The 10,797-nt window shown below is 53.0% G+C and overlaps 3 protein-coding genes across 3 annotated transcripts; 2 read left to right on the top strand and 1 right to left on the bottom strand.

Moving 5' to 3' along the window:
• Positions 1 to 1,495: 1,495 nt before the first annotated feature.
• Positions 1,496 to 5,138, top strand: ENH_00005310 (hypothetical protein, conserved; the record flags this gene model as incomplete). The annotated part of the gene is made up of 4 exons (XM_013578467.1): positions 1,496 to 1,753; positions 2,390 to 2,474; positions 2,581 to 2,767; positions 4,733 to 5,138. The coding sequence occupies 4 exons, from the start codon at positions 1,496 to 1,498 to the stop codon at positions 5,136 to 5,138; spliced, it is 936 nt and encodes a 311-aa protein (XP_013433921.1).
• Positions 5,139 to 5,710: 572 nt separating this feature from the next.
• ENH_00005300 (hypothetical protein, conserved) lies at positions 5,711 to 7,286 on the top strand (the record flags this gene model as incomplete). Its single annotated transcript, XM_013578466.1, has 2 exons — positions 5,711 to 6,535; positions 7,014 to 7,286. The coding sequence occupies 2 exons, from the start codon at positions 5,711 to 5,713 to the stop codon at positions 7,284 to 7,286; spliced, it is 1,098 nt and encodes a 365-aa protein (XP_013433920.1).
• Positions 7,287 to 8,293: 1,007 nt separating this feature from the next.
• ENH_00005290 (hypothetical protein, conserved) lies at positions 8,294 to 10,329 on the bottom strand (the record flags this gene model as incomplete). The annotated part of the gene is made up of 2 exons (XM_013578465.1): positions 8,294 to 8,560; positions 9,544 to 10,329. Coding segments are annotated over 2 exons (1,053 nt in total), but the record flags the coding sequence as incomplete, so codon positions are not given.
• Between the last annotated feature and the right edge of the window lie 468 nt (positions 10,330 to 10,797).

Genomic DNA, 10,797 nt, shown 5'->3' with positions numbered 1-10,797 from the left:
GTATACAGCTAAAGGAGATGCGGAAACTGGCTTTTGTGCGAGTTGCTAGGGTTTAGGGTTTCGCGTTGAGGATTTCTTGTTCAGGGCTTAGGGTTTAGGGTTTAGGGTTTAGGGTTCCAAGTTTCTTGTTTCATGTTTATGGTTTTGGGTTTAGGGTTTAGGGTTTAAGGTTTAAGGTTTAGGGTTTAGGGTTTCGAGTTTAGGGTCTAGGGTTTCGGCTTTCAGGTTTCTCGTTTCGGTTTTCTTTTATCGGATCTCTTATTTCTTGTTTAGAGTTTAGGGTTTAGGGTTTAGGGTTTAGGGTTTAGGGTTTTGCGTGTGTGCAGCGGCCGTGGGCTTCGCACTTGTGTCTGCTGCCTTTTGCTGCTGCTTTATTACTTTTGTGGCCCCAGCAGTTTTTCATTCTTTCCATTTGCGCGTACGTACACCTCGAGCTCATCCTCAGCAACGCCTACCTCTTCACCGCCGGTCAGCCCAAACCCTAAACCCTAAACCCTAAACCCTAAACCCTAAACCCTAAACCCTAAACCCTAAACCTTGGGGCTTGCGGCGTGGGCCTGCGGGCCGAGGCTCTGGACCCTAAACCCTAGCGGAAACCCTAGTGTCTGAGTCGCTTCTTGCACTCATGCTGCTACTCGCAAGTCGTAAACCCTAAACCCTAAACCCTAAACCCTAAACCCTAGGCCTTAACAGTCAAAGCCTGGAGCAGAACCGCCGGCCGGACTCTCAAGCCTCGAGTCGCAAACCCTAAACCCTAAACCCTAAACAACAAACCCTAGACCGCAAACGCTAAACGCTTGCTGCTTACAGAGTTCTAACAGTAAAGTTAACCCAACGCCTTCAATCAGAGGCTCCAGGCCCTAAACCCTAAACCCTAAGCGCTAAACCCCAAACCCTAATTCTTAACTCTGGTCTCTCAAGGGTTTACAACGCGCTGTGGTTTGGGTGGACTGCCAGCCTTGCAAGGAAATGCTTCTTCGTAGCAGCAGTCCTTCCCAAAGTTAATGAAGGGTTTAGGGTTTAGGGTTTAGGGTTTAGGGTTTAGGGTTTAGGGTTTGTATGCGTTGCAGGCGGTTCAAGCTGGTTTGTGTGCGGAGTGTTTTGCGGGGTGGTGTGTTTGTTCCCGGTGGGAATGTACATATATTTGCTGTCGGCGCTGGAGTCGGCAGTGCCTGCTGCTGCTGCTGCTGCTGCTCCTGCTGCTGCTGCTGCTGCTGCTGGCGGCGGGCTGCTGCACCCCTCGAACCTCCCGCGCTGCTTGCTGCTGCTCTGTGCCCTCTGGGCCTCCGCAGATGTGCTGCTGGTCTTCAGTTTATTCTTTTTGCATCTTCCCGTGTCTCCTTTGCCGGCCAACTTGCTGGAGCTGCGGGGGCTGTTCCCGCTGCTGCCGCGCGAGCTGCTGCAGCAGCAGCTGCAGCAGCAGCTGCAGCGCGAACGCAGGCTCTTGGCTGCATGCGCCTTCCTCGTGGCCATTTGCGGCCTCATTGTCTTCATTATGATTCTCCAATGGACCAAAGCTGAGCTCACAAGTCCTTTAAGGAGGGCCCCCCACTCTTCTCCCTACAGAAGGTCCGTCGTGGGGGCCTCCCGGGGGGCCCCCCTGCCGGGGGCCCCCCTGGGGGCCCCCCTGGGGCCCCTCGGGACCCTGGGGGCCCCCCCGCAGCACAGCCGCGCTCTCAGGGAGCAGCGCAGAAGGCAGCAAGAAGAAAGCGAAGCAAAAATCCAACTGGTCAAACAAAGACTGATGGTGGAGGTGAGCGACGGGGCTTTTCGGGGTGTATGTACACCCCAAGGTGCCTGTACACCGCAGCGCATGCGCAGGTGTATGTACACCCCAAGGTGCCTGTACACTGCAGTGCATGCGCAGGTGTATGTACACCCCAAGGTGCCTGTACACCGCAGTGCATGCGCAGCTTGCAGCAGCTCTTTTGCATGCCATTTTGGGCCAGTTAAATTACTTCTTTGTTCTAGTTTTGCACACAAGAGCAGATGTCTTTTTAATTCTTTTTCTTTTTCTTCAGCTTTTTTCTTTTTGTAATTCCTTTTAGCTGTCGCTGCAGCGCCAAGTAGTAGCTGACTACTGCATGCATTTCCTCTGTTGCTGCAGCTAGCTGAAGCTAGCAGCAGCTAGCTACAGCTAGCTACAGCTAGCTACAGCTAGCTACAGCTAGCTACAGCTCGCTACAGCCAGCTACAGCTAGCTACAGCTAGCCACAGCTACCACATAGCAGCAGCTAGCTAGCAGCTAGCTAGCTGCTAGCTAGCTGTAGCTAGCTGCTGGCTAGCTGTAGCTAGCTGCTAGCTAGCTGTGGCTAGCTGCTCGCTGCTGGTAAGGGTGGAAGCAGCTAGCTGTTGACTTGTGTTGGACTTGTTTTGTTTGCTGCTGCAGCAAGTGCGGGAGCAGCAAGGCCTTGGCTGCACAATTTGCCAAGAAGCAATTTTGTGGGGTGAAGAAGTGCTGCGGGTGCCGGGGTGTATGCACACCTTCCACAGTTCTTGCTTGCTCGAGTGGCTGTCTAGACAGCTCAGCTGTCCCAATTGCAAAAGAGACATTTATGCTGCTGTCACGGCTGACTGCAGCGCAGCAGCAGCGGGAGGCAGGGGCCCCGTGGCTCCAGCAGCAGCAGCAGCAGCAGCGCCAGCAGCAGCAGCAGCAGCAGCAGCAGCAGCAGAGGCCCCTAGCGCCGCAGGGCGCTTTCCCCTCGCCCAAGAAGTGGCAGCAGACACCACAGAAGGATGGATGGACATTGAACTTGGGCCCCGCACTGTGGGCTCCCAAAGCTAGCTAGCTAGCTAGCTAGCTAGCTGGCTGGCTAGCTGGCTAGCTGGCTGGCTAGCTAGCTGGTAGCGCAACGGACACTGCCGGGCAAGTCTTCTGGGAGCAGCTAGTAGCTCGCTCCGTGGCTAGCTAGCGGTTGTTTGGCCAGCTAGCCGGCCCCGCATCCACACAGGCCTAGCTAGCTGGCTAGCTGCTGGCTAGCTAGCCAGCTAGCCAGCTAGCTAGCTGGCCAGCTAGCCAGCAATGGAGAGATTTAGACAGGGGCCAAAACTCCCCACACCTTCACATTAGCAGCAGCTGCTAGGCAGCTGCACACAAAGAGAAGTTGAGTTTTAATTTCATAAACACCAACCCCACCCTCGGCAATCTGCAGCAGCAGGGCCTGGGGGCCCTTTTAGGGGCCCCCCGGGGGCCCCCAGGGGCCCCTAGAAGGGCGCAAAAGGGGGCCCCAAGGGGGGCCCCTAGGGGGCCCTTGGGGCCTTCAATGGGTACCTTAAAAGGGTTTTCTGGCCCCTTTTTGAGGGGCCCCTCTTGGGGCCCGCAGTGGCCCCCGCAGGGGTCCAAAAGAGGGTACTGGGGCTTTGCCCTTAGGGGCCCCCAGGGGCTCACGGGGGCCCCCAGGGGCCCCCAGGGGCCCCCGGAAGGTACTAGAGGGGCCCCCCCAGGGGCACTAAGAGGGGCCTGGAGGGTTTTTCTTGGGGTTTTATTTCTTGCGTTTGTGCACAAACGCAATTATGACAAACTCAGATTTAGTTGCATTACAGTTGCATCAATTTAAGTCTTGCATATTCCTTCTGCCGTGGGCTTGCAAGACAGCTAGCTGCAGCTAGCTGCAGCTAGCTGCAGCTAGCTATAGCTGCAGCTAGCTTCAGCTAGCTATAGCTGCAGCTAGCTGCAGCTAGCTATAGTTAGCCCTAGCTAGCTGTGGCTCTCCGTGGCTCACTGTAGCTAGCTGTACCTCGCTATATCTCTGTGGAATTGCCTGTGGCCAGTTGTAGCTAGGTGTAGCTAGCTATAGCTAGCGGCGCCTTGCGGTGGCTAGCTGCGGCTAGCTGCATCTAGCTACAGCTAGCTACAGCTAGCTGCATCTAGCTACAGCTAGCTACAGCTAGCTACAGCTAGCTACAGCTAGCTACAGCTAGCTACAGCTAGCTACAGCTAGCTGTGGCTAGCCTTTGCCAGCTGTAGCTAGCTGTGGCTAACCACCGCAGCTAGCCGCTTCTAAGGGCAAAAGATCTCAAAATAAAAATAATAATAATGAAATTAATCTAATTTGGGGAATCTAATAAACAACAACTAACTAAATCTTGAGAATTAAATGAACAAGGATTAATTGAAATCTGGAAAATTAATAAACAAGAATTTATAAAATTTTGAGAATTTAATAAACAAGTTTAAGAAAAACAGCAGGGAGCATGCAGGCTGTATTCTTTAATAAGTTAAATATAACTCTTTTAAATTTAAATCTTTAATTTAAATCTTTTTTTTAATTCAAATATTTTCTTCAATTCCATTTTTTTTAAAATTGAAATCTTTTAAATTCAAATGCCTTTTTTGGTTTAAATCTTTTCTTAAATTTGAATATTCTCTTATGGTAGTAAAAATTTTCTTTTTCAACTTTAATCTTTTCTTTGATTTAAATATTTTTTCTAATCTGAATATTTTCTTTATTTTAAATATTTCCTTTAATTCAAATATCTTCTTTATTTTAAATATTTCATTTAATTTAAATCTTTTCTTTAATTTAAGTCTTTTTTTTAATTTGTGTCTTTTCATTAATTTCTATCTTTTGTTTTCAGCTTGCGTTTAAAACCATTTATATTATTAATAAATCTTTTCAAGTGAGTTAAAAAGATATAATAAAAATACATTAGTGAAAATTAAAAAGAAAATATATTTGCAAAAGTATTTCATTTGTGCAATTAGCTGCTGGCAGCTTTTGCTGCGCTGCAGTCGCAGCAAACAACTGCTGCAGAAACAGCCTCGGGGCGAATTCTGCTGCTTCTTCGGTGCAGCAGCAGCAGCAGCAGCAGCAGCAGCAGCAGCAGCAGCAGAGGAAGTATCAGCAGCAGAGAGTGAAGCAGCAGCAGAGAAAGCAGCAGAAACGGAAGCTGCTACGACAGCAGCAAGACCAGCAGCAGCAGCAACGAAGACAGCAGCAACAGGAGCAACGGGAGCAACAGCAGCATGGCAAACAGCAGCAGCAGCAGCAGCAGCAGCTGCTGCTGCTGCTGCACTTTTTGAATTCGCGTGTGCCAATTCATGTTTGCTGCAGCAGCAAATTGCGTTTAATTTCTCAAATGGACTTTGGGGCTGCAGCAGCAGCCCGGGACGACACTGGAGCAGCAAGCTGGCATGAACTGCTTCTTCTCTGGGAAACTAAACTAGTTTTGAAGGCTATTTACGGTGAAAAACCTCCAAAAAACTCAATTATAATTCAAAAGGTTAATTATAATTAATTAAAAGAGATTTATTAGAGTGAAGAAGTCGAAAAACACCGGAAGGGAAGCGTCGGCGCACCGAGTCGTCGCTGCAGCGTGCACACCCCGTGATCGACTTTTCGTGGTGCTTTGTGCAGCGAAATGGACCAAAAAAGAGGCATTTTGGAGATCTAAATCGGAAAAATAATAAAAATAAACTTTAAAAATAGTTTTATTTCGAGTGGGGAGTTCAAACGCGGGCGGAAGGGGCTGCAGCACGAGGCTCCTGCCCGCCGCTGCCGCTGCTGCTGCTGCTGCTGCTGCTGCTGCGTAGGGGCTGCGAAGCCTAGAAAGCCCCGCGAAGTGGTGCATGCAGAAGAATTGAATTATCTGCTGCTGCTTTTCTTCGTTTTTATGAATTTGTTGCTGCTAGTTTGCTATTTATGTCTTTTCCGTTTGGCTTGAGGGTAGGGGAGAGCAGGGGCCGGGTCCTCCGCTGTCTGCGCCCACAATGCAGCGCCGCAGCTTTTCTTGTCTTTCTTTGTTTCCTTCTTTTTTAATTTTTAGTTCATTTTATTTTAATCTTTTTCTTTTTCTTTTTGCCGACGCGAGTCTTTCCCCGGCTAGTCCGCTTTCGCCGAAGCCGAGGGGCCCCGTCGAGTTTCCCGCTGCTGCTGCTGCTGCTGCTGCAGCTGCCTTGGCGCCTGCGCCAGCAGCAGCAGCAGCAGCAGCAGAGGGCGGAGACGCAGCGCGTCTGTGGGAAGCAGCAGCCCCCCTATCGGGAGCAGCAGCAGGAGCCGCTGCGGCGCATCCGCCGCAGCCGGGGTCGCCAGCAGCAGCAGCAGCAGCAGCAGCAGCAGCAGCGCCGTCGGCAGCAGCAGCAGCAGCAGCAGCAGCAGACTCCGGGAGCCTGGCGTGGTTCGAACGCGTGTCGCTGAGCTGCAGCGAGGGGAACCCGGAGTTTGAGCGGATGTCGCAGGTGTGTCTGTCGGAGGCGCCTGCTGCAGCAGCAGCAGCAGCAGCAGCAGCAGCAGCAGGTGTGGGGCCCCACAGCGTGTCCGCGGGCGAGTTCCAACGCATGTGCCTGCTGGCAGCAGAACACCTGGGCTGCCTCTACCGCAGACTGGCTGTGGACTATTTGCTGCTGGCCCCGCTCTCTCCCGAAGAACTTGCTGCTGCTGTTGCAGAAGGACTTAGTGAGATTTTGGAAGAAGAGGATTCTGTTGCAGACTTGGTTATTTCCAAAAGACTTCCTCACGGGGCTCTTCCTGTGCATTCTCTCAAACAAGCAGTTTTAAATAAACTCCAAAAACTCAACAAAATCCAAAAAAGAAACGTCACCACAGCCCCAGGCATGCTCGGCCTCCAGCTGCAGCAGCAGCAGCAGCAGCAGCAGCAGCAGCAGCAGGAGCAGCAGGAGGAGCTGCTGCAGCTGCAGCCGGTGCTGCCGTGCGTGCAGCTGCTGTCGGCGTTCGTGTCTGCTGCTGCGGGGCTGCGGCTGGGGCTGCGGCCGCTGACTGCAGCAGAGCAGCAGCAACTTGCTGCTGAGCTGGACGCCTCTTTTGCTGCTGCTGCAGTGACAGCAGCAGAGCTGCCAGCAGCACTGGAGGTGGTGGCGCGCGCAGTGATGGACGCAGCACTTTCGCCTTCGCTTGCTGCTTCGCTGGGGTTTGCGGTTTCGCGCTGCAGCAGCAGCAGCAGCAGCAGCAGCAGCAGCAGCAGCAGCGCCGCCAGCAGCAGCAAAAGCAGAACTCTCCCCACTGACTCCTGAAGCTTGTCTTGTACTCGTCAAGGGCCTCTACCCCTCGCTGCAGGCCCACATGACGCTGCACTACTGCATGCAAAGCCCCACGCTGCAGCAGCAGCAGCAAATGGCGCAGCTGCTGCTGCCGCTGCTGAACGCCCACCGCAGCAGACTCCGTCTCAGTGCAGAAAAGGGAATTCCAATCCTCGCTCCTGACGAACACATTTTAATTTGGTTTTTCATGGAGATCTTCGCGAGAGAAAACAAACTCGTCGGAAAAGAAAGACCCCTCAACCTCTGGCGCTTTCCAGAACCCGCCGGGGCCCTCAACATCCTCGACTAGCTAGGGTTTAGGGTTTAGGGTTTAGGGTTTAGGGTTTAGGGTTTGGGGTTTGGGGTTTGGGGTTTGGGGGTTGGGGTTTGGGGTTTGCGCCGCGGCCGCGGGCGCTGGCGGCGGCTGCGCGCTTTTCGCCGGCCGCGGCGCGGCTCGGGGACCCAAACCCTAAACCCTAAACCCTAAACCCTAAACCCTCCGCAGTACTTTTTTCTTTTGCTGCTTCGCGCCGTTCAAATCTTCCATTTGTTGGCTCCTGCGGGTGACAGGTTTGGGGTGTACGTACACCTGCGCGCGCCGCAGGTGTACGTACACCCCGCGGCGGCGCGGGAGGCAGGTAGGCGGGGAATCGGAAACAGTTTGCGGACTTTTGCCATTTTGAAAGGATTAAAATGATTTAATTGTGTTTTGCAATTCCAAATGGTTCGAATTATTTAATTCTGTTTTAGTTCATCTGTGCGCGCCGCCGCGCCGCGCGCCGCCGCGGCCTCTCGGGTGTACGTACACCTCAGCGGGGCAGAGGCAAGGGAAACCTCACTGAACTTCGCGCCTCCTTTTGTCTCGCTTTGCACAAATATGAAATTCATTTCTTTCTTTTTTCCAACTTCGCTTTGCCAAGCAACTCTTTTGGCTTTTCCATTTGTTCAAGAAGCAACAAAGAAGTCTCAGCTGGGCTCCGCCCACACTTAGCAATAGTGCATGCAGCTGCAGCTGCGCTAGCCTCGCATGCATGCAAACAGCTCCGCATGCATGCATGCAAGCAGCGCCCCATGCATGCATGCAAGCAGTTCCGCATGCATGCGCAGAAACAGCTTTGCCTGCTTTGCATGCATGCGCCCATAGCCTTGCATGCATGCGCCTATAGCTTTGCATGCATACACCAGTAGTTTTGCATGCATACAGACTTGCATGCATGCAAAGAGCGTCGCACATGTGCAAAGAACGCTGCATGCATGCATGCATGCATGCATGCATGCATGCATGCACGCATGCACGCATGCATGCAACGGGGCTAGTCACACGGAGCGGGCCTTTGGGGGGCTTTGCTGCAGCCAAAGGGCCTGCTGTTTGTGCTGGGGGTTAGTTTTGGAGGGGAGTCCGAGGCAAAGAAGAAAAGACAAAGTGGCGAAAGTGGCCGCCAAAGCTGTGCAGCCACTGAGGCCCACGCTGGGGTAAAGAAGAGTTAAAAGAAATGAAGACAGACACGCGCTCGCCGGCTTCGAGGTGTACGCCAGGGTGTACAGACAGCTGAACGTCGACGGCGTCGATATCTCCGCCACCACCTGACGAGGTGTACGTACACCGCAGCCGCATGCACTCGCGCCGCCTTCAGGCAGCAGCATTTGTTTTATTTCAATTCATTAAATTATTTTAATTCATTCAAGTGCAAATAAATGCTTTTTTGCATTCAAACGGCATTTACGAATACACACAGCTGCAGCACTCTCTGGCGCTGTGATTTAGTTAGGGTTTCCAGACTTAGGGTTTAGGGTTTAGGGTTTAGGGTTTAGGATTGCTGCTTCTTTCTCACTTCTGGCGAGCACTTGTCAATAAAACATCTTCAAACGGAATATTTTATTTTTCTTTTATTTTCTTTTTAACTTCCCCTCTGTTTACAGATTGGCTCGGCTCGTGGCGGAAGACCCCGCCTTATTTATTTGTCCTTTTATTATTTATTTATTTTTATTTTAACTGAAGTTCTTCCTCATTATTTATTTATTTATTTATTTATTTATTTATTTATTATTTGCTGAATTTTATTTTAATTACTCTTGTTAGAGAGGCACCCACCAAAGGAAGAGACACCAAAAGCCCTCCGACGCAAAAGTGGAAAAACAAAAGCCACAAACAGGTCGAAAAGAGCTGTCCATACACCACAGCGGTGCAGCAGCCCAGCAGCAGCGTCAGACAAAACGAAAGTCCTTTCTGCATGCACACAGCGCGGGGTGTACGTACACCTGGAACCCACGGGGTGTACGTACAGCTGGGGCACATGGGGTGTACGTACACCTGGGACACACGGGGTGTACGTACACCTGGGACACACGGGGTGTACGTACACCTGGAACACACGGGGTGTACGTACACGTGGCACCCACGGGGTGTACGTACACCTGGGAAAATGGTCAGGGCCAAAGCAAGCAGAGCCAAAGTGCAAATGCAGAAAAACCAAAGCCAGACAGCCCCGCAAACCCTAGCTAGCCACGAGCTCAAAAACTCCCTAAACCCTAAACCCTAAACCCTAAACCCTAAACCCTTTGCTTACTATTGCAGCAGCCCCTCCCCAAATGTCAGATATCAGGCCCCAGCCAACGCGGCCTATGAGGCTGGCAACAGCAGCAAGACCCCCGCCTAGAGCAGTCATTCCAAGGTCAATAAGAGCTGCTGCTGCGCCCAGTTGCTGCTGCTGCTGCTGCTGCTGCAGGTGGTGCTGCAGGTGCTGCTGCAGCTGCTGCTGCAGGTGGCGGTGGGCGGGCGCTTGCTGCTGCTGCTGCCGCGCTGCAGCAAGTGCTGCTGCTTCGGGGTCATAAGTGAGGTGGGGCCCCACAAGAGTTGCTGCTGTTGCTTCCCAGAAAACAGTGGTGAGGTGTACAGACAGCCCAAGCAGCACATACACCAGCCAAACGCTGAAGACACCTGAAGAGCTGCTGCCACTTTGGTGCTTCTCTGACTCACATAAGTCGCACCCCTGCTGCTGCTGCTGCTGCTGCTGCTGCTGCTGCTGCTGCTGCTGCTGGGCGTGAAGTGCGGCCTCAGAGCTGACCAGGACTCCGCCGAACTCCGCTGGCGGCTGTCCAGAGCTGCCTCTGCTGCGGCTGCTGCTGCTGCTGCTGCAGCAGCCGCTGCAGCCGCTGCAGCTGCCTGCTGCTGCTGCAGAGGGCAGGTCCAGCAGCAGCGCAGCAGGAGCCAGCAGCAAGCAGCAGCAGCCCAACCCCAAAAAAAGAAAAGGAGTGCGAGACACAGCCTCAGCATCATCTAAATAACGCTCATATGGATGTGCTGGATAAGGCACAGCTGTAAACCCTAAACCCTTAGGGTTTACCAACGCGACCTGCAGCGCGCAGCAGCAGCAGCAGCAGCAGCAGCAGCAGCAGCGGTGATGGGGGCGAGTGAGGTAGCTGCAACGGCTGAAGCAAAGGCAGCAGCTGCTGCAGTAACGGCAGGAGCAGCAGCAGCAGGAGCAACAGCAGCAGGAGCAACACCAGCAGCAACAACAGCAGCAACAACAGCAGCAGCAGCAGCAGCCGCACGATAGAGTGCGGGTCTTCTGCAGCGACTGCGCGCTGCAGCAGGCAACTGCAGCAGCAGCAGCAACCGCAGGACGAATAACAGCAGCAGCAACCGCAGGACGAATAACAGCAGCAGCAGCAACCGCAGGACGAATAACAGCAGCAGCAACCGCAGGACGAATAACAGCAGCAGCAACCTCAGGATAAGCAGCAGCAGCAGCAGCAGCAGCAGCAGCAGCAGCAGCAGCAGCAGCAGCAGCAGCAGCAGCAGCAGCAGCAGCAGCAGCAGC

Source organism: Eimeria necatrix, genomic scaffold, assembly GCF_000499385.1.
Source record: "Eimeria necatrix Houghton genomic scaffold, Enh_scaff1151, whole genome shotgun sequence".
NCBI lineage: Eukaryota > Apicomplexa > Conoidasida > Eucoccidiorida > Eimeriidae > Eimeria > Eimeria necatrix.
Note: the sequence above shows the minus strand (reverse complement) of the source record. Positions and strands in the feature narration are given on the sequence as shown.